This window comes from Coturnix japonica, chromosome 13 (assembly GCF_054131305.1).
Source record: "Coturnix japonica strain WE chromosome 13, WE-NBRP24, whole genome shotgun sequence".
NCBI classification, from domain to species: Eukaryota; Metazoa; Chordata; class Aves; order Galliformes; family Phasianidae; genus Coturnix; species Coturnix japonica.
Window position 1 is genome coordinate 7,818,998 of NC_140675.1, and position 22,996 is coordinate 7,841,993.

At 33.8% G+C, this 22,996-nt stretch overlaps 1 protein-coding gene across 7 annotated transcripts in view; it reads left to right on the forward strand.

The window, feature by feature from the left end:
- SNX29 (sorting nexin 29) overlaps nt 1–22,996 on the forward strand; it is an 83,555-nt gene that overhangs the window by 13,641 nt on the left and 46,918 nt on the right. For 4 of the 7 annotated variants that reach the window (XM_085513746.1, XM_015876438.3, XM_085513745.1 and 1 more), the window contains exons 6-15: nt 1,605–1,675; nt 2,525–2,773; nt 4,166–4,535; nt 5,344–5,462; nt 8,678–8,783; nt 9,211–9,293; nt 12,296–12,359; nt 13,722–13,850; nt 16,051–16,133; nt 22,607–22,713. In XM_085513746.1, the coding sequence (XP_085369872.1) occupies nt 1,605–1,675; nt 2,525–2,773; nt 4,166–4,535; nt 5,344–5,462; nt 8,678–8,783; nt 9,211–9,293; nt 12,296–12,359; nt 13,722–13,850; nt 16,051–16,133; nt 22,607–22,713 (1,381 nt within the window). Of the gene's footprint in view, nt 1–1,604; nt 1,676–2,524; nt 2,774–4,165; nt 4,536–5,343; nt 5,463–8,677; nt 8,784–9,210; nt 9,294–12,295; nt 12,360–13,721; nt 13,851–16,050; nt 16,134–22,606; nt 22,714–22,996 lie in introns of those variants that run through there. The other 3 variants (XM_085513744.1, XM_085513747.1, XR_014933741.1) reach the window with 3 other exon arrangements.

Consider the following 22,996-nt stretch of genomic DNA (forward strand, 5'->3'; position numbering starts at 1 on the left):
TCCCAAGAGAAAAACTGCAAGAAGTACAACTGTAATAATATATCATATTATTTCTCTTCTAGTTATCCCACCTAATCTGACATATGTTTATTTTTTCATTTTTCAAATTCTGAGTCACTGATATAGTGGCTTGTGCCCAAGTCAACATGTGACCTGAAACTGGCTTCATTTTTACATATGAGAATTTACACTTCTATCCTTGTATTCATTTCCATCCACTCTCCTGACTTTCTTCTCTACTCTTTCAGCAGTTCTCTCTGATACCTTAATGCCTTTTATAGGGACTTTGAGTGCCTCTCTGACTCTATTAAATCACGTAGTATTTCAGCTTTGATTTTGTTAATTCAGTAGTAGTTGCCTGTAGCCTGCTTGGAGATGCTTACCCTGGAGTTTAAAAGCTCTGCCCATCAAGCAATAGGTAGCTACTTCTGCAGATTCCTTGGAAACATGTCATGAGCTTTCTGTTACAGCCTTTTCTTTTTGGGAATCTGTGGCATTTTTTGTTTTAATTGTTGAGCTTGAGCTACTTAGTGAATTCATCAGAAAAGCTTTATTTCCATTTGCATCAACTAATGAATGTACTTTCAGAACTGATCTCTTTAGTACCTTTTGGTCTATTCCATCCTTCTGTAGCTTTCTTGTAAGACAGGTTTTGAAATGAAGTCAAATAGAGACAAAACAAGACTGACTACGCAAATCTCTCTTACAACAGTTTTCATATTTTTATTTGGATTGCTTTGTCCCTTAGTACCCTCATGCTTGTACCAGTGTATGTACTGTAGCAACACTGTCAACACTGAGCATTATATATGAACCCTTGTTTCCAAAAAGGCTTATTGTAGAATACTTAAGGTATGTTATTTGAATTCAAGTGGAATTTCCAGAATTAGTTTACATCCCGAACTCTTATCTGTTTTGAAAACTTAAGTGAATCTATTGTGTTTAATGTAGATTGAAGTCTTTCTTGCTGTATGTTTTTATGGTTTTTATTAATCTGAATGCTGACAGCTAAAATACAACATCCTGCTACTAAAAATAACTGGATTTAGGACAACTAACATTTTGTTCACTGTGAAGTTTCTTTTCCTTTCATCCAAATTCCTAGCTGACCCTGACAATTTAGGGTAATTAATGTGGTTTTGGGTGTTGAAACAGCTTGTCAAAGTTGATTAGATATTTGGGTTGTGTTCATGCATTCTCATGCTTTGTAAATGCTTGGTGACTATAAAGTCAGCTGTAATTATTTTAAAACTTATGTATGTGGAATAGCAGCAATAGGTATTGACAAACAATTGTGACTACTATTGTAACATGAACCTCCTTGTCCTAAGTGGTTTTTTTCCCCAAATAAAAAAAAAAACACAGATAAAATACAATTTTAGTGATTCTCATATTTTTCATCTAAAGAAATGCATGTTTATTTACTGTTTTAAGATGTCTCAAGTGATTGTTTAGACAGTCAAAATACTTCAGAAGTTCAGGGAATTACTGTGATGTATGTTTGATTTGTCAGTGTACTCATACTTACTTTTCTGAGTTTTAACAGTGGAATGTATTGTAAGTGTTCAACTCAATATTCTTTGCTTCTTCTTTTCAAATCACAGTGTCTTCTATGAAGACTGGTCTTTTATGATGGATGAAGAACATTCTAGTATGATCCCTACAATGGCAGCTGGTAACACCTCTCTTATATACTACTGTTTTGGGAAAACATTTTGAGACATCATTTCTGTTTCAGTTGAAAGGATTTTCTCTGTTTGCTTCTGTGGAGAATGTGCATCAGATACACATTCAGGGTAAACAGTAAAAGTATTATGCCAGTTTATGTTATAAAATGTCAAGATACTGGATCTAGCTATTCTATTGTTTCTGAAGTGTTTCAGATGGATTTTCTGACTATTTGATAGTAAGTATAATTTTTTTCTTCCCCTGAAACTGTCTTGATTTGAAGAAGAAATAGGTTGCTCTTGACCTGAAAAGAATAATGGTAGGCTTTTTTTTTAGTCAGACCCGGAATACAAATAAATGTGCTGGAAGAACTAATAAGACCTGGCAACATTTAGCTTGATTTTTCTGGAATTAGCTCTCAGAAGTGGTGCATTGTTGCTGTGTACATACATTTTCTGAGATTCATTATCAACATGCTTCCCTATGCAAGATAGAATTAACAGGTTTTTATTTGTGGAGTATAGGATCCAATAAATTTTAAAGCTGCAGTGTAAAATTGCAGCATTATTTACAGTTAAAAGACTAAATAAACCAGTTCAGCTGCATATTACGTACTCAAAAAGTAATGTGAACTGTATACGTAAAGATAAATTCAGAACATGAAAAAGCTTGAGTAGTATATTAGAAAGAGTGAATGATATGTGGAGCAGAAAGAATTCATGCACAGAGAGTGGTAGGAAAATTTTGGAAAAAAATGTTTTACCTGTCAGCATTCATATATACCAGGGTTCTATTTTTGTAACTTTTGTGTGAAGTGGAGTTTTGGTCTTACATTTTTCCCTTCTTTTATCTGTAGGTCTGAACTCCATTCTCTTTGCAATCAACATTGATAATAGAGATTTAAACGGACAAAGCAAATGCACACCCTCAGTGTCTGATCTATTAAAGGAATCAACACAAAATGTAACCTCATTATTGAAAGAATCCACTCAGGGTGTTAGCAGTCTTCTTAGAGAGATAACTGCATCCTCTGCTGTCTCTATTCTCATAAAACCTGATCAAGACACTGACCCGCTTCCTGTTCTCTCAAAGAATGTAAATGCTGGTAAGCATTTTTGCAATATTGATGTCATTCAGAGACTTACATTAATATGTGTTTAAATAACTTTTTTTCAATTCAGTTTAATATACTGTATGGAAAGAAGATATAAAAAATGCATGTGCTGTGCATGCAAAACAGTTGAATGTGAAATGTTAAGTGTGGTTGGCTCTTTTTAATTTATTTTTTGAAACTACTAGTGTGGATAATGGAAAGTTAATATTTATTTTAGCTTCCTTTTATCAATGCTGGAGGGAAGCTAAACTGTCTTGTTGGTGCTGTAATTGTGACCTGGATTTCAACTTCTTACTCATAAGACTATGTCTTGTAGTGTCTGCTATAATGGTTTTTCACTTTTAGTATGATTACTTTTGGCACTTTGCTAGCCATCTAAGCTGTTCTGATGTACTGGATAAAAAAAATTTAGCTTGTAGTCTTCAAGCAGCATCTAAGTTTATAGTTTAAACTCCTATATGAGACAGGTAATTACCGCAAATGAAAAATTACTCATAGGTCTTCCTGGACTTTACATGTGTTAGTGTTTTAACCACTTTGCAGGGTACCATCACTGACAAGGACACAATATTTTAATCCCTTGTATTTTAAAATTAATCAATTAAAATGTGATATTTATTATACGTTAGAGTCTTCAGTAGGGTCTGTAGACTGTTTAGCAGGGTCTGTGGTGATAGAACAACCTGAAAAGGCTTGAACCTTAAAGGGGGTAGATTTATGTTAGATATAAGGAAAAAGTCTTTTACAGTGAGGGTGGTGAGGCACTGGTACAGATTGCCCAGTGTATATTAACCACAGTTAATGTCTAATCCCTGGAGACTTTCAAGGTGAGGCTGGATCAGACCCTGGTCAACCTGATCTAGCTGTGCATGTCCCTGTTCATTGCAGGGGAGTTGGACTAAGATGACCTCTAAAAGTCTCTTAAAACTCTTAAGGATTCTATGATTCTGTGATTGTCAGTTCCAAAAGTAATGAAAGAGTATTTTATCATCTTTATCATCACTATTTCCCAGGAATATTTCATGCTTTTTTCCTGTTGTGTTGACATACTCTGAAATATACACTTATTATAGTCCACAGGAATAGGTGCCTGAAAGATTTTTACTCTTGAATTTCTTTTTGTCATTTTTTGAACTAATTTTTTCCACTTCCAGTTGAATACTATTATAATAATTTTTAAAATTTGTGTTACATGAAGTATATAAAGCTCAGTTGACAGATTTAAAGACTAATGTGTGTATGGAGTGATAATGAAGTACCTTATTAAATGGATTCTTTTTTTCTTTAATAAATGCATTCAGTATGTGAGTTCTGTTAACAGAGCACATCCTTTCTTTCTTGTTTTTCTTTTTTAAAATATGTAAACTTTTATGTTGCTAATAGAATTGAAATATAAGAAAGATCGAAAAAAGAAGAAGAAGGTGACAAATATAATCTCATTTGATGAAGAAAATGATGAACTAAGTGTGGGGGATGCCACAAAGACCCTTATGATGGGACAAAGTTCAGTGGAGAATTTAGATAGGTCTTCAGTTTTTATATTACCCTCATCCAAAACCAGTCATGGAAAAAATTCGAATGGGAATGAAAGTAACCACTCTTGGAAAAGTATTTCTGTTTTCATGAATGGGGAGTATGAATACCAGAAACTAGATGTGAAGAGTATTGATGATGAAGATGCAGATGAAGATGAACTATGTGAAAAAACATTAGGAAATAAAGAAACAGAAGCTGAAACTGAGTCTTCGGAAATGTAAGTAACTTTATTGAAGAACCCAGTGGTAATTTTTTCTCTTATTTCTTCTTTCGTGGGCACTGTCAAATTTGTGTAACTAACAAAAATCCTAGTGGACTTTTTTTTAAATTTGTTCTTTGTTTAAATTATTTGGCCTAGTTTGGGGATATTTTGCATCAATGTTTCACCTAAAATCAGAATTTTGAGATTTCAGAATCTCAAATCTCAGAGAATCTCTGTTCTCCATGAGGCTCTCAGTTTCCAAAATTTTTGCAAAGCTGCAATTCTGACTTATTTGACATGTACTTATTCATAGTGTGATGCCAGCTTTAGTTTGGCTTCACAGAAAAACCATATATTTTAAGCAGAGCCTGCTAGTATCAGAGTAATGTTAACCAAGACAAAACCATAAAACTGATAGTTTGAAATTGTCTGATTTTAGAATCATAGAATTATAAAATAGTTTGTGTTGGAAGGGACCTTAAAATCATTGAGCTCCGCCTCCCTGGTATGAGCAGAACCACCTTGCACTGGACCACCTGTTGCAGTGCCTCATCACCGTAATGGAAAAGACTTTCTTCCTAATGTCTAATCTAAACCTACCCTCTTTTAGTCCCTCCTCATCTTTTCTGTAAGCCCACTTTAAGTACTGGAAGGCCGCTATAGGAAATTTATGTACGTCTTTTGTGAATTTATGTACATCTGAACCAAGATATTGGCAGGGGTATTGAAATAAAGGTTTTTCATGAAGTCGTATCTCTGAAAGAAATATGAGCATTGTGGAAATCTTTGACTATATAATTTTTATTTTTGTTTTTCTGTATAGGCCTCATGAAATAGTCACTTGCAATGCTCAGATATGTGGTTGGTCTCCTCTACAAGTCCTGAATTATGACTCAGATGTTCTGATTCCTGTCAGTGCTGTTGACTCTTACTCCCAAACTGGTAAATATTTTAATTGTATGTAATGCTAACAAACTTTATAATGCAATTTCTAACATGCAGCAGTGGTAAAGAAGCATAGCATTGTACAAACTGAAGATGATGTTAAAATTATTATTATTATTTTTTTTTTTGGTGGGAGTCAAAGTTCTTCATTTTGGTAGTCTTTTCCATAGCTCATATCTAAGCTGCTTAGTTGAGGAGGATTTATCCATGTGAAAATAGACCAGAGATCTGTTGTGACTGAGCTGTAGTCTTGTATGTGTGGTGCTCTGGTAATTATTTGAGTGGTTGAATAGGAAGTATCCTTATCCAATTGGTAGATGCCAGTAAGCTGGACGAAGCTATCAGTTTGTTTGGTAGTTTGAATTTGACCTTGAAGATCAGAGAAACTACTAAATACTGAACACATTCTTGTGCGGGTTGAAAGGGACCTTAGAGATCATTGAGTCCAACCCCCGGGATTCGAGCCTCCTGTGTAGCAAAGCGGCACTTCTACCACTTGCGCCACAGGGGGGATTCGAACCCAGGGTCTCCGGTGTTGCAAGAGGCATTCCTACCACTGCGCCACTGGAGGAGCCCAGTTCAATAGTTGTTATCTCTGTATAAATGGGATGAGGAGTGATTGGGTAGGAAATAATGATTTGGAAAAAGTTATAGCGGGTTACAAGTCCATAATGAATTAGCAGTGTTGTGCTTCTGCACTGAAAGCACATTGCATGCTGAGATGCTTAAATTAAAGAGTCCCTTGTAAGTTAATGCTTTGGCCTCTGCGCTTTTGGGAACTGCACTCAAAGAATGGTGTGGACCATATCTTGAAGACCAGAAGCAATGAGAATGGATAGAGGTATGGAAAATAGCACTCACTATGCTTTCAGTATCTGTTCTGGTGTCAAAAAGCAAAAAAGCTTCCTCACGAATGCATGGAGTTGATATTTGCTAGCTGTTTATAAAACATTGCATTCTGTAAAGCTTTGAGTATGCATTCTCCTTTCAGAGACTAATAATAACTTCCCAGTGGCATTCAAATGATCTATTTTAATGGTAAAAAATTGAATGCTTTTTGAATATGCATCATTTGTTCTGAGAGTTTAAAGAGACAGTTAACTGAATGGCTTTGAAAAAGTGTGATTTTCTTCTTTAAGTTATGAGATAAAAATAACATGGTTCATAAAATAATGCTATACTGCCCTCTGCTGTATTCTGGTGTTTGTACCTCTTAAGAAATGCCAGAGGTTCAGAAAAAAGTGTTTCATTTTTTTTCTAGTTTTCCCACATTTTCTGCTTATGAAAGAGTGGATTTAGAAAACATACAGTTTGTGCCATAGTTATGAGCCTGTTATCTTAAATGAATTTTTGCAGAAACATAAAAGCCAACTCTGTAGGATTATAATTGTTATCTGACTCAAACAGCTTGAAATCTGTAATATAAGTCAACATTTTCACTTGTATCGGGGGGAGCAGGGGAAATGGGATTCTGTAATTGAACTGTGGAAGGAAGTAGTAGGCAGCTGGATTTTACAATAGGAGCAGGGAATCAGAAACTAGAGCTAAGGATATATGTAGCTGAAATCGGAGTCAGGAAACCTGATCTGTTGAAAGATAGCCCTGCCCTGTCAGGGAAGTTAGACTAGATGATCTTTAAAATTTCCTTCCAACCCCAGCCTTTCTATAATTATGTGATCAGTAACGATGCCTTTGACAGATAATTCATTAACATTACTTCATCTTGGAACTGTTATGAAGACAGTGCTTAAGACCCAATCAGGTCCACTTTAGTGTTACTTTATATGAATCTTTTCAGTTCTCCTATTTCCCTCTTTATCTTCCTGATAAACTGTGTGATCCAGTACACAAGCTCAGCATACAGCGTGGTATTGGGCTGGTGGAAAAAATCATTTTCATCTGCTATAACAAACAGCATCACAAATTTTGCTATCTAGTTTCACAGTTTTATCTTTCATTTCTGTCAATGGGCCCTTCTAAACAGCACTGGAATGATGGAACATTTGTGTATTCTTCGCTAGAGGGTCTATTACTAACATATTTAGTGAGCTCCTGTAATATGTATTGTTTAAGCCATTATTTTGGTACGTAGATCTTACACAGATGAATAATGAGATGTAATCTATTTCAAATATATTGCACACAGTGTTATTTGTTCATATGAGTTTTCACAGTCTGCTGTTATGCTTCAGGGATGTGTCAGGACATATCACTTCTCCATGCTTAGAGATTAGAGAGCCTGAGTCAAAAATCAATTTCCTGGAAGCAAAATGGAATATATAGTTAGAAACTGAACGTCAGTAAACTTTACAGCTTAAAAAAAAAAAAAAATAAATAAAAAATAAAAAGAACTTTCTTCTCCATAGTAAACCTGACATAACTCTTGTTTCCCATCTTTTTTTTTTTTTTTTTCCAGACTTCCTGCTTTTTCAGTATTGTTTTGTGATATGTTTGTAACCCTTACATACTGAGGTGCAGAATATTTGCATATATATATACAATTATATAAATATATATGTATTTCTTAATACATTCTCAGAAGGAGGATGTAGTTTTTTTTCCTATCAGGTGACCTGCCATCATGACAGGCCCAGTGGTGTGTATGTTTTGATACTGAAAGTTGTGAATCTGTGGACAGATGTGTATTATCCACGCTTTTCTGAGAAATACCTGATTTCTGATATTTGGCTCATAGGTGTGTGTACCAAATGTAATAAATAAATAAATAAATAAAAAGAGAGAGAGAGAAAAAGAAAAAGGTTGAAGAAGAGCCATGATGCTCTGTTGGGAGTGTATAAAGGGATGGCAGCTTTGCAAGGTTTAAGATACTGGGAACTAACTGCAAGTCACCAAATAGATTTGCAGTATCAGATGTCAGATGTTAATTAAACTCCTGTGACTTTAAAATAAATTCAATATAAAATTTCTTCATAACTTCACAGCATTGTTATCAGCATTAAATGTCAATATCTATACTATAATAAGTAGTTTTGCTATAGGAAAACTTTTCTAAACTGATGATTGTGTTACAATCCTACCTGGGTTTGGGGTGAATATGCAGAAGCCAGATTTGGAGAAGTCTTTTAAGCACTTAAAATTCTTTAGTAAAGGTAAAGTAAAATTCTTTAGTGAAGGTAAATGTACCTGGGTAAAAAAATGTAATTATTTTCTTTCTTGTTTTGTTTTTATTTTTATAATAATATTAATTCAAGAAAGCTTGTGTATGCATTCTGCTCTAGATAAACTGGAGAATGGAGGGGGGCATGAAAATGTTGATGCAGTAGAACTGTTTCCAAGAAGATCTGACCTTCCCTACAGGTATGTGTCAAATATATCTCATCAGGAAAAGCAAACAACACAAAAAAACCTACAACTCCTGCAACCTATAGATAGCTGCCAGCTTATTATGTTTGTCTAACAGATAGCCATTCAACACTGGTAAACAAACTGTTTGTTAGGCTATTCTTGGAAATGTTTGGCAGGACAAAATAGGTTTTATGTTGTTTGGGTATTTTAACCATACTTTCTGTGACTGATTGGTTTGAGCTTTTTTTCCTGTGCTCTTAAATCATACAAAACAGATATCTTAAACAATAATTGAACATAAGATGGATGAATATATGTTGTTTTCTGTGCGTGATTATGTGTTTTGAATAGTTGATGAGAATTCTAGTTTCTTTTTTCTTAAGTTTTGAATTCAGGATTTTCTTTACGTTTATTGATGATATTGTACTTCTGTAACTAGAGTGGAAGTCAGTCCTCCAGCTCAAGTGAATACTTTAAGCAATATGTTGCCTTCAGCCACTGTGCCCGAATCCATGACAATTAGTAAGTACTTCCTTGATGGATCTAGATTAATGGAATTATTTTTTTATGTCCTGTTATTCTTAATTTCTATTTTTATTTCAGTAACATCTGTTTATGGAGGGTTCATTTCTTATATGCTGGCCACAATGGCTTCCCTAAAATAGTTCTGAATTGGCAATACAAGGTTCATTGCAGATGCACACATTAGCCTCTTTTTCCACAGATTTGCTATAAATACCCTTATACTAGTTGTGAGTAGTTAAAAGAACAGTAATGATTATTATCTTTAAATTTCTGCAAGTTGCAAAAGTGCTGATGGTTGTTTCTGATATGGTCTTATTTGGTGTGCTTTCTGTAAGGCCTAGTGGGGCAAAAAAACAAATCCAGAACTCTTTGTGCACTTGGTATATGGTTTTAATATGGAAAATCTGCTCCAAAAATAAATTTGTGCTTTCATAAATGGAAATTTTATTTATGATTGAGGTCTTATTTTCAGTAGTGTTGAGAATCAAGCTCGATGGGATAAAGTACCCTTTGTTGTAAGAAGAAGACTTGTACTGGCTGTCTGTTACCTCATCTTTAAACCTTTAAAGCTTCACATAAACTTGCAGAATGAAGAATTCTTAAACTGTCCTGTTGTCTAAAGACACAAGCAAGTACAGTTTTATTTTTCTCCCTGTACAGAAAGTTTTGCAACTGAACTGGTAGATATGGCTTTGTTCCTGAAACTCTGGGTTATGTGTATGTTTTTTTAACTATGTCCAAATTCTGAATTCCATTCAGGAATACAGAAGTAGTGTAGGCAACATTCATTTGTGAAATTGATTTATGAATAATCAAAATAAATGAACACTATGAAATTTTAATGCTGTATTCTAATTTAATGTTGACATGCTAAAGGAGGTGAGCTGTGCATTTTTACTGAATTTTGTTTCATGCTTTAGTATAGATCTGCTTTACTGAGATCTGCTTTATTTAATGTTTTTTTTAGGTCTTATTTAATGCTTTTTTAGATCTGCTTTATTTAATGTGCTCTTTGAAGTGGGAATCTAGCTTGGGACTTTGAAGTCACATAGTTGAAGATGCTGATTTAGATGGAATCACTGTTGTTGGTTTGGTCAATGTATATTTATGCTTGTTATTATTACAGTCCAACCCTTCTTTTTTTATTTGTGTTAGCTGCTTTTTTTTTTTTCAGTAATAGAGTTCTAATGGGAAACTTTCTGCTTTTATCGCACTTAATTGATTTATTCATAGATGCCAGCAGTTGGTCTCTTTTCAGTTGCTCAGATAGTTCATATGTGCAGTTAAGACAATCATCAAATATAAAATATATTTTGAGATTTTAAATTCTTGATATTTAGCAATTTCTAAATGAAGTGAGCCACAGTATCAGAAGAAACTTAGATGTAAACATTAAGTTTTTATTCTAGATGAGGTTTTGAGGGAAGAAATAGGAGAAAGATGTCAATCTATGAAGCCAGTGGAACTATTTGTAAATAATTTAATTATCATTATAATAAAAATTCAACTGCCTGTTCTTACAAGTTAATAACTTTGTAAGAGTTATTTCCAAATATGTTGAACAAAAATACTTTTTTCAAGTTTGTTGCTACTGGTTGTAGATTTTCCATACAGGAACAATTCATTGCTATGACAAACCCAGACACTGAGTTCCTTTTCTGTATTGCAATTAGTAGAAGACTTATTAAATGGTGAAGCTTATAGCTTGGTTGCATGGAAAATAATTCTAACACAATAAAGAAAAATTGAATGGAATAGTGCAGTGAAAAAAGCTGTGAGACCTCCAGTGACTGTGGGTGTTTTGTACTTCTTAATTCTGGAGACAAAGCTTGTAATGAGTTGGTTTTTTTATTTCTTCTTTTCCTGCTTCCTGTTAGATTTGCTTGTATAGAACTATCCTTTTTCTCAGTCCCTTTGATATGCAGGAAAAAAACAACACAACAAAACAGATGTTATGAGAAACTGTATGTATTCAGGTGTTTGCTAGAAGCCATTCAAATCTTTGAAGGGTTGCTCTATTTTGTGGATTTGTACAAGATCTGAAAGTCAAAATCTCATTTAGGTTAGATGATTAAGCCCTAATATTTTTTTCTGTAGATTTATGGGAATTGGTAGTAGTACAGCTGTACAGTTAGATTTTAAAACCTTTATGATAGCAGCAGAATTCCAAGTGAGTGACTTTGAGACGGCACTTTTCTGTATAGTACAGAAAAGCTACTCTGATTATCAACATTAAACATAACTCAAAAAAATGAAAGTGAAAAACTGACTTGTGTACAGAAAGATGATCCTTAAGTTATCCCCACACTGAAACAGAAGACCTTCCTTGAAATGGTAGTGCACCTGAAGATTATACTTCTTACAAGTTCAAAGAAATTGTCTTAGTTTTTTTGTCTTGATACCAGGAGGTAAATTATTTTTGAAGTTATTTACAGGAAGTAAGGTTTCTTTAATAGGAAATAAGATTCAGAAATTCTATCGTCTTTAAGACAATAGACTGAGCTTGAGAAGAAATGTCATGAGAAAGCAATGACATAATCTCTACTTTGGTCTCATTATAATACTTACATGACCATGTCAGGTTTTGTATCAAAGAAAGCAATTTGGAGAAGGTAAGCAAGCAACAATAAATTTCATTAATACAGGGAAAAGGTGCTGCATTATATCTTAAGATGCCTCATGTAGCTTTGATTAAAATGGCCTAAACTATAGACGAACTTGTGTTTATACCGAAACCAAATAGAGATTAATTTGATTTGATCAGTACTTCTGATACTGTGTTAAGTAATACAGTTTTCAAAAGGTTTCTCAAATTAGTGATGAGATCAAGAGAATTGTCATGTGCTTTGTTGAATAGCAAGTGATTTTGTCATCATCCTAAGTGTGTTGTTGAAATAGTACCCCCACATACATAACTGTTTGATCTTAAATGAGCAAAAAGGCACACTAATACATCTCCATTCCCCTTTTATCTTTCCTCTTCTCCTTTTCATTTTTAGATGAACTTCGTCAAGCTATAGTGGCCATGATGAATAGAAAGGATGAACTGGAAGAACAGAATAGGTAATTTTCTTTTTCTGGTCAAGAAGTGCTGTATAATTTCAAAAACCTGTTGTCCCTCAGTTTCTCTAACGTAAGATGTCCTTATAAAGCTGTGTGTAATCTGTCATTTTTATGATGTAAATATTATTTTTATTTGAAAGGAAAGCTTAGTACTTCAACATTCAACTGTGGAATCAATATTCAACTGCTCGTTTTTTTTTGTTTAAATTTAAATCACATATACGTGTCTTTGGTGGTTTTGCTAGTTGTCGGCTTTTGAAATCAAAACTTATAGCCAAAAGAGTCTTATGATCTCATGAGACTTTCTGAATGAGTTAAAGTTTATATTTATGCAAATATTCAAAGTTGTCTTTTTTCCCCCCCCGTCTGGTGCAGAAATAGGACCGCTAACAGTGTTTCATTGGAAGTGGCTTTCATACATGAATGTTCTTTTGTTTACTTGGGGCAAAATAATGATGTAAATGTAAAAACAGTATGTTGTTCAACATGCTTGTAGACCTAATTTACTTAATATATTGAAGCACTTTGTTAAATAAATAAAAATATAAAAAATATATATATTGGAGATATACTATGTATATATTGGAGATATTATTGGAGATGTACTATGTATATATTGGAGATATTACTATGTAATAGGATTTTTGCAGTAATTTACATTTTTAATAGATATTTTAATTAAATGTTGCTTTTAAGGTTGAGAATACTAACTGATAATGTTTTGCTGCCTCTTTCGCCTCCTCACTCCCATAATTGCAAACTAATGCTCCATTCAGCTTAGTGTGTTTTGTCTGAAGGACCAAGATGCTTGGGTTTTACATCATGTTGACCCTTCTTAGCTCATCAAGGTTTTCACACAGAGGTGTATGACAGTGTCCTACCTGTCTTATGCTGTGGGTAATAAACAAATTTCTTATAGATTGTTTCTGGGAAATGGGAGCTTTCACTGTTGCGCAGAAACCATGTTATAAGTCATTTTCTATTATAGTAAATTTTTGTGTACAGGTGCTCAGGGGCATGGTTTAGTGGAGGGTTGTTATTTAGGGTAGCATGCTTAGGTCATGGTTGGACTCGATGATCTTTTAGGCCTTTTCCAACCTGAGTGATTCTATGACTTTATGCTTATGAAATTAATCAAATGTAATAATAAGCACTTACAGTTGTTGTAAGTTTTGATCAGATACTTTTTGTTTGCAGCTTTTCATCTCTTTCTATAAACAGACTGGGTGAATTTTTTTTTACATTGAATTTACCTGAAATTGTAGGGTGATATTAATGGTATTCAAACAACCTACTCTGCAATTGATAAGTGTCCTCCAATTATTATTTAGTTTCCTAACTGATGCTGCTGCCATCTTCCAGGTCCCTTAGAAATCTGCTTGAAGGTGAGATGGAGCATTCTGCAGCTATAAGGCAGGAAATGGACAATTGGAGAAGGAAGGTAGCAGAACAGGAAGAGCGACATGCCACAAAAGTTCAAGCCTTGGCACGGTGAGAAACGTTAAAACAGTCATAAAATTAATTGCAGCAATTAGAAAGTAATTCTAAAATGGGAATAAGTCTAATAGTAAGAAATAAAAACTGCTAAAATAGTGCCTGGGTTGGATAGTCAGGTAATGAATCTAGCCAATGCTGCTAAGGGATCTTGGAAGACAGCAGGGGATAACGTATCTGTGATATTTAATTGTGAGGCAAGAAGTATATAAGTACTCCTTGGAATTTTTATATTCCTAATAAGTATTCTAAAACACTGTTTGGGAATCATTTAAGAAATACTGAATAAGAGTAATAATACAAAGAAACCAAAAATACATATATGATTTAGTCCAATCCATTGTTCTTCAGCATTAATAAAATAAACAAGCAACAAACAATCCTCATTATTTAGAAAAAAACAAAACAAAACAAAACCAATATCTCTTATATTTTTGTCCTATTGGCAGATCAATGTCATACAGGCAGGCAGATTAATCTCCCTGTTGTCTTCCATATTTCACTGTTTCCCTTGCTGCTTAATTTTGAAATCAGGTGAGAAAATGACATAATTTTTTACACTTATTTATGGCAAAAAGCATGACTTCGTATGACATTTTTCAACATTATAGTGTATTTTCTTAGGATGCTAATTAAATATATGTATGTGCATATATATATACTGCTATTATAAATCAGTTATTTACCTTTTCAGAATTAGGAATTAAAAAAGAATTTTGATTATCCTATGTTTATGTTGATTGCTTACTGTAATCTAATATATACTAATTGTCTTTAAGGTTTGTTTTGTTGGCTTGCAACCACTGCTATGAATAAATGTTAATGTTTTTCAACCTTAATTAGCTTTGAAATTAAATCAACTCGTGATGGAAGACCTGGAATTGAGGAAATGATGAAACACAGAAAAATATATTGAGCAAAGCATAAAAGTTATTGTAATTATATTAGACAGTATTAAAATTATTTGAAGCAGTACTTAAAACAAAGAAAAAAGCCTTTCTAACTCTCTTTTAATCTTGACTAGTTCCAAAACATCCAATGAATAGTTCAGTTTCAAAATTCTACCTACATCAATGCATAAATTATCTTGTTAGTGACTACATTCTGTTTGAGCACTTTGAAAGAGCTTAATTTCTTTGAGGCCAGATGACTGGCAAAAAAAAAAAAAAAAAAAAAAAAAAAAAGATAATCCAGAATGGTCTTGAATAATTGGAATTTGCAGAGTGATTTGCTGCTGCTAACTTCCAGTTGTGCTTGTGTTTCCTGTACACTTTCAACTTGGATGTTACTGCATATTTCAGTCAAGTTGTTTTGCTAATGCATCAGTCAGATTCAAAAACCCATAAAATGCAGTACATTTGCGTAACTTTGTGTGTTTTCACTAGCCATATTTAGTATGGTTGAAATTTTGACACAGGAACTCCTCAAACACCATCTGGGGTGTTTGAATTAGGAATTGTTAGATGGATGACATCTTCAGTGAAATGAATTTTATAGAATCTCAGGTTTCCTGCAGTAGGGCACACAGGTAGTTTTCCAGGTGGGTCTTGAATATCTCCGTAGAAATGGACCACTCAGCCTCTCTGGGCAACCTGTTCCATCATCCTTACCTTAAAGAAGGTCTTCCGCAGGATTTATGGAACTTTCTACAACTGCCTAATTGCGGGTAATGGTATATAAGCATCAAGGCAGTTAAGTTGATTATTCTTTTGGTTGTGGAACAACCAAAACAGTGGCATAATCCGGAAAGCAATTTGATAGGTTAATTTTGGATTGTGAATTATATTGCACACAACAGCATATAAAAACATATATATGGGCCAACGTATATAATAAGTTCCAGCAAACATTTTTGCATGTGCTTCCGAACAGCTCTCTTTCTTAACTGAATTCCCATAAGTGAAATGCACACCTTTGTGTGTTAACTGTTTTCAGTTTTCTGTAGTCTGTATGTGATCTATCTAGAGTTTCATAGTTACTACAGGTACTCCTGGAAAACAAATTTGCCTGGTACTCTGTCTGTAGACATGTTATTTAATGTGTAAATGTTTTTTTTTTTTGTTTGTTTGTTTTTAAAATCTTAATGACAAGCTAAGTGAAGCCCATTATCACAGCTGGTGTATTTCTTTCCTATGAAATGGTCTTCTATTTTGAGAAAATAGTAATCTTTTCTTATGCTGGTGTTTTTAATCAACAGAGAAAATGAAGTGCTAAAAGTGCAACTTAAGAAGTATGTAGGAGCTGTCCAGATGCTCAGAAGAGAAGGTCAAGCAGTGGAAGGTAAGGATGAAGGGAAAAAGAAAAAATCCGTGCACAGGCTTCTGCCATTGAGACAAAATTTATTGGAGGCATAATTAATAACCAAATGCTGGCAGTTGCTCCCAGACTTGTATAAAAACCTACAATGAAAGAATAGATAGTGAATAGCCATAGGCCTTCTTTATATGCATCTGCTTTTTTTTTTTTTTTCTGATTGATCTTGAAGTGGACCTCTGTGCATAACTGACTACCCAGTCCTGTGCAAGCCCAGATCAATAAACAACACTTCAGCCACACTGAATAACCCCAGTGTGGCTAGGGAGTGGTTCATGCACCCACATCCTATCCAGTATGACATCAGCCCTCCCCCTGCTGAAAATATGAGCTGAAAAGAGGTCAATTCCATTTCTGTGAAAACAGCCCCTTGTGTCTCTCACTGGGCTATTGTTTTGAACAGTCTTTTTTTGACATCAGTATTGATTGTAAAAGAATTTTATGTGATGGCTTACCACTGAATTACTGTTCAGTAGAAACCATCAGGATATCTTAGCTTTGGTATATTTTCCTTTTGAGGAAAAACACTGATGAACATTTTTCTACTCACTATTAGAGAAGGTTTTCTGGCAGTTTCAGAAAGAAGGTCGTACTTTAATCATTATTTCACTTTTTAAGCAATATACCTGCCAGAAAAGGCTATCAGATATAAATTTATTATTAAAAAAAAAAAGAATAAATGCATAACTGAAGGTGGCCTACAGGAAAGCTGGAGAGGGACTTTTTATAAAGGCAGGATGAGGGGAAATGGTTTTAAGCTTGGAAAGAGTAAATTTAGACTACGAAGGTGGTGAGACTGGTTGTCCAATGAGGTTGTGAATGCCTCCTCCCTGGAAGCATTCCAGGTCATGCTGTACAGTTGGAATAATATAAGTGTACAGTTGTACTTACAGAGTAAATAGATAACCAGAGGGTATCTAAGGAGAGACTCACCAGTGCTGAGTCTTTCAGTCAAGATGGATGCTCACCAACATTGAGAGTGACAACAAAAACTCTGCAATGGAGTGATCTCCAGAAAGAGATGTTACCTTAGTGGTGGTCAGCCCTTAAATGGGATCTAGGGGACGTGTAGTCAAGCTCCACCCCTTCCGGGAGCACAGCTGAATTACCTTCAGCTGACTTGTTTTTTGCCACAGATGGTTAATCAGAGGTTCAGGCTGTGATCAAGTTTCCCTTACACATGAAGGATGGGACTTTGAGCAACCTGGTCAATAGGGAGGTATCCCTGCCGGCAGTGAAGAGGCCAGAACTAGATGATCTTAAAGGTCCCTTTCAACCCACACCATTCTATGGACCAGATATTTCTTTTATAATCTGAAAGATAACTAGTAAAGTAATTGACAGAAGAGTCCCTGACAAAGTGACTTGGAGTAGTAATTTTGAGTCATCTTCTGGTGGGAATACCATCTACAGATATTGTTTTGAGAGAGGAAGTAGCTGGCTTTTCAGAAACTGGCAGTCTTTTTTTTTTTTTTTTTTTTTTCCTAGTTGTCAATGTCATTGTCATATAGATGACTATATGAATGAATACAACATAAATCCTGTTCTTAAGGGCTTGTTACCACACTTTTAGTTTAAAAATTCTGTTAAAGTATTGTTGTTTGTAAGTATGGATTTTTACTTCTGAGGCTGTTGTAGTTTAATGGTTTATGTTAAGAATTATTCACAAATAACATCTCTTAAGTTTCTTATAACAGCAGAAATTATACTTCATTAAATACTGACAATTTCCATGATGAGTCTATGGGGAAAAAAAAAATTAAAAATTCCTTGGCTAACTATATTCTGCCTTGTTTAAACTGTGCAAATTAGTGAACGGTAAGAATAGAAACGGAGTAGGTTGGTCTGATTTTCTTGAAGAAGGGATGTGAAACACTATCAGCATTTCTAAGAAAGAATATATATATGCTTTATGCTCAAAGGATATTAATCCACCCACAGTAATTACTTACAATACTTACCATAAGTGACCAAAATAAATTACAACTATGTCACCTGTGCATTGTTTGTAATAATTTGTCTTACATTCTAAATATCACATATTCTTTTTCTGTATAACTGAATATTTTTTTTCTAACATTGGTGATTTATGTGATTTTTTTAGTAGAATTGGGGCTTCTTACTCAGAAGATTACTTAGACATGTGAATAATACCTAAGTACATATTTAAAGAAAAATATGAATATTGATTGCTGAAGTGCAATATAGTCATCACAAGTTCTTCTGCTTCATGAGAAGTAAAAAACAGTGTGCATTTAATAGTGTGGAGATAGAAAAGTGTTAAGAAGCTACTTTCAGAAAAAAGTTATGTTCTGCTCTTGTGACCATAGATCCCGTATCAGTCATCTGAATAATCTCCTAGTCTGAACAAAACATAAATATGAACAAAAGTCATTAGACTACTTAGGGCTTTAGTGTGTCATGTTTTATTCAGTGACCATGATTACAGGGCCTCTGAATTTAATATAATTAAATTTAAAAATTAATATAATTTTTTTCAATATAAGCAATTTAAAAATTGATTATATTGAAAAAAGCTTACACACAGCGTTGGCAAATTGGATCCAAGCTGGAAAGCATCTTCTGGGACAGGTAAAACTTACCGTGTAATTTCTAACTTCCCCTTCAAAACATTTGGCTTTTGGCAGTCACAGTTTGAAGACTTCCAGAAGTTTTCAATGTTTACCATCCAATGTGATAAGTGATTTATATTATTCCAGTGTTCATATGTTTTATTGTGGTAGCAAACAACAAGATTTTATTTGAATATATGGGAACAGTTTTACAGCACCAGAATTAGATCTAGAAACTCAGTAAAATGGTAACTCTGAAGCTTAGTGAGGAAAGTGCTGGCATTAATTACCGTTTATCAGAGACAGCCAGCAATCCTGGAACTGCACATGCTGCTTTGATTGTAAATATGTTTGAGAATCTATCGCTTTAGTTTGAAATAACGCATAAGTCCTTTCTCTTTTGGCAATCCTTCTGTCCCATATATATATTTTTAATATTCAGTGGCTTCCTTGAACTCTTAGGCCTTATGTTGTATTCAGATTGTTGCTGGACAACAGAAAGCATCTTTTACTTGTTTTCTTCTGCTTTAATTTCTTCTGCTTTTAATTGACCCTGGTCCCATAGTGAAGAAGTTGATTAAAAAGACTTGTTGATTAGACTACGTGAGTATTTATGTAAAAAAAAAAATATTGCCAACTAGTAACAACAATGAAAGACAACACTGTCTCAAGGTGAGATGTATTAAAAAACTGCCATCTAAAAATAGCTTGATAGTAAGATAGTTATTTGTGAATGCTAATTTCTTACATTCTCCTTCGAGACCAATGTCTAGTAACTATTTTGTCCAGCATACTTACCTTGCAATATTGTAAGCATTAATTCATCAGTTATTACTCTTGATAATTAAGAATGTTTGTGTTTCTAGAAAGTGCTATTTATAGTTTCCAATACATTCATCACTGTATAACTTAAGACAAATTTTTAAATTCTAATTATAGTATAATTTAAAGTGACCATAACACTTGTTCTTAATTAGCTTCTGTGTTTAAAGGATAACAGTATGTTTGCAAGATCTGTTTTATTGCTGTGTTCTTAGACTGTGACAATTGGTAGTAATAGGATGAAGGAACTTCTGATTTCTCTACTTTCGTAATTTTAAGTTGTAACTCTTTCCTGTTTCTTATATATAAATCCATATACTCATAGATTAAATTTTTTTACTTTAGCCTTACAGGGAGTTCTTTTTGTTTAAACTTGAAAAATACTCAGCGTTAGGAAATTGACCTCACCAGCGATAATTACCCTGTTTCATAGAGCTGATTTCAATAACACATTATGTTACTGTAATAAGTAATTTCAATGATGATTGATTGTCTTCCAAATGATATCAGAACTGAAGTCTTCTCATATATTGGAGATTTTAGAACACTATATATTTAGAATTTCTGTGAAACTATTTTGAAAGGCTTAAAATAAATTGACCTTATACAGCTTTTTATTTTATTTTACAATAAATAGAGAAGAGTCTATCAGATCAGATGCTATTGATGATAGCTTTTAATAATGTATGGGAACTGTTGAGTCATGGCTTGAACCACTGATTTATCACCTGGGAAAGGACCCAGTCAGGCCTAGGAGCACAGGTGAAGGCAGTTCAGCAGTGTGACCTCTCTTAGACCCCATTTAAGGGCTGAATTCCCCTGGGGAATATCTCCTGGTTGGAGATCCCTCTCTTGCATAGTCCTTTCTGTGAGTCTAGATCTTTGGAGGCAGGTGAGCACCTTTTCCTTTGAAATGTTGTCCTATCTGCCCTGGTCTCTCTGCTGTATCACCCTTCCACCATGTTAATCTTTCCAATTGTATCAAGTAGATTCCTAAAGCTAAACAGTAGTCAGCATAATAGTTTCCCTTGAGGTGATTTGCTGGATGTTCCCTTTTTAAAAAAATGCAATTATAAATATAATGCCCAAGCTTTAGAACTGTGTCAAATTCAGAATAGCATACCAGCTTTCAAAGTGAGTGAAAATTACTGTAGACTGAACAGATTATTAATATTTAAGCTTTAAATAAATTGTAATCTTGACTTCTCAGCCATCAGGATCTAGATGCCTACCACTTTTTAAACCTGCTGAGATATAATAATTCTAGGTCCTGTTTATTTAAGGAGTTCTGTGCTCATTTGCCCAAACAGACCCATGAAGCTAGTTGACTAACCTTCTTAAGGTTTCATAAAATGTAGGGGTGAGGCAGAAAACTCTGAAATGCTTTAATTGTATTTGTCCCAGTTCTTTTATTTTTATTTTTTTTGACTGAAGGTTAAAATCGAAGGTGATTTCTGATTATACAAAACTATTGCAAACTCTAGTTAGTAACTAGTAGTATATAGTACATCTTTTTCAAGTTTTTAAAACAAAAGTAATTTGCTGTGGCTATCTTGTCCTTCTTATGGAAGAATGTCTGGACTTGTTAATAATAGTGGCATTAATGCCATGTGACCTGTGAGGTCTTGCTGAAATGTTCATAGTACGTTTATATGATGCCCTGATCATGCAAGTTTATTGCATGCCCTGATCATGCAAGTTAAATCCTTTTTTGTTGTTTTTAATGCATGACTACTTTTAAAAATCTGTGAACAGAACAGTCTATTAAATTTCACCACACGAAGTTGAGTTACTACTTTCTTAAATAAATGATGGCAGAAACATGGGAATTCTTTACTGCTAGTAGTTTTTTTCTGAAGTTTGCTAAAGATGGAAGAAATATGAAGGAATTACTTTTTATTGTTCAGTGAATTGATATGAAAAAATCATGAAAAATTTGGGCAACAGAGGAATTTCAAATTAAAAATTATAGTAACATTAATTTCAAAAACGGCATCAAGTAAATTGTCTGCTAATCTAAATTAGCAGCTGCAGAAAGCAGCTTGCAAATAGTATTGTGTTTGTAAGAAAATGAGAAATAACATGGTTTGGAAATCAGTCTAATGAAGGAACAAATCTGATCTTGAGTTATGACATGCCATCTGGTGTATTTCTTCATCTATCAAAAGCTTTTTGTGTTATCAGAGTTATATTTTTTGCGAGACCTTCTATTAAGTGTAGTTGCGCTATGTGGTTATGGAAATTCATGATCTGTGAAGAGAAGTTGAGTTGGAGTTTGTGTAATTTGTAGGAGAATTACTTAGGCCTTCAAATGATTTTCATATATGAAAGTGGGGGCTAGGAACTGGAATAGAATGAACCAGTTTTCATTGACTGTGGATGAGGAGTACTGGGCTTAAATGGCAGGTGAAGCAAGTTTGATTATCTATCAAGAAAAACTTTTTCTGAGAATAACACTTGCTTTTAAGTAAACTGTACACAGAAACATGAAATCTCCTTTATTGAAGGTTTCTAAGAATGAATTAAGCAATTAACTGTGAGGAATAAAATAAATACAGCTGATTCTGCTGTATGCAGAAGGATGGATTGTTAGGTAAAGTTTGAAATGTAGTTTCTCAGCCCTATTATCTGTAGCTTCCGTGATGTGTGAGTAGTTCTGTTCAAGTAATATGAGATTGTTTTTTGTACAAAAAAAAAAAAAAAGCAAAAAAAAAAAAAGCACAAGCTTCGTTTTCAAAGGGCATTGTTACGAGCTGGAGTCACTATCTATGTAGCTGTAGTCACAAAATAGTGAGATTCATCTAGCTTTTATTTTTTTTCCTGTGAAGATTAGAGAACTTGTCTAAACAGTGCCTGCAAGAAAGCTCCTTGCAGTGTTTTGTAGTACTTGCAATATAGTTTAATGTTACATCCTATTTTGATACTTCTAAGAACTGGGTTTGTTTTTTTTTTTTTTTTTTTTTTTTTAGCTGCTACTTTGAAACAGATTGTCTACAATGTTTATGTAATTCAGTGTTTTTAATTTGAGGCATCTCTTTGTTTTAGTTTTGCCAAACATTTGGAGTACTGATGGTGAACTTACTGTTCCAGAGCAAAAGCAAGTAGAAAACAATGAGGAACTAGCCAACTCATATGAAAGAAAATTGATTGAGGTAAAGTATGCTGCATAACTTTTGAGGGATAGTAAAGATAACAAAGCATTTGAAGATGTAGGCATTTCTTTCTTTAGCTTTTCTTCCCCATTAGTCTAAAATAAAATTCTTATTTTTGCTCTAAAAATTAAAAGTTTAACTTTCAGTCTTCTGTTGTAAAAATACAGGTTTAATCATTCAACTTTAAAGCTAATTTAAAACAATTCACGTGATTGAAACACATTTCTTAATAAAGATACACATTCATATTTTTTATTAAAATTGATTGGTATAAAAATACCAC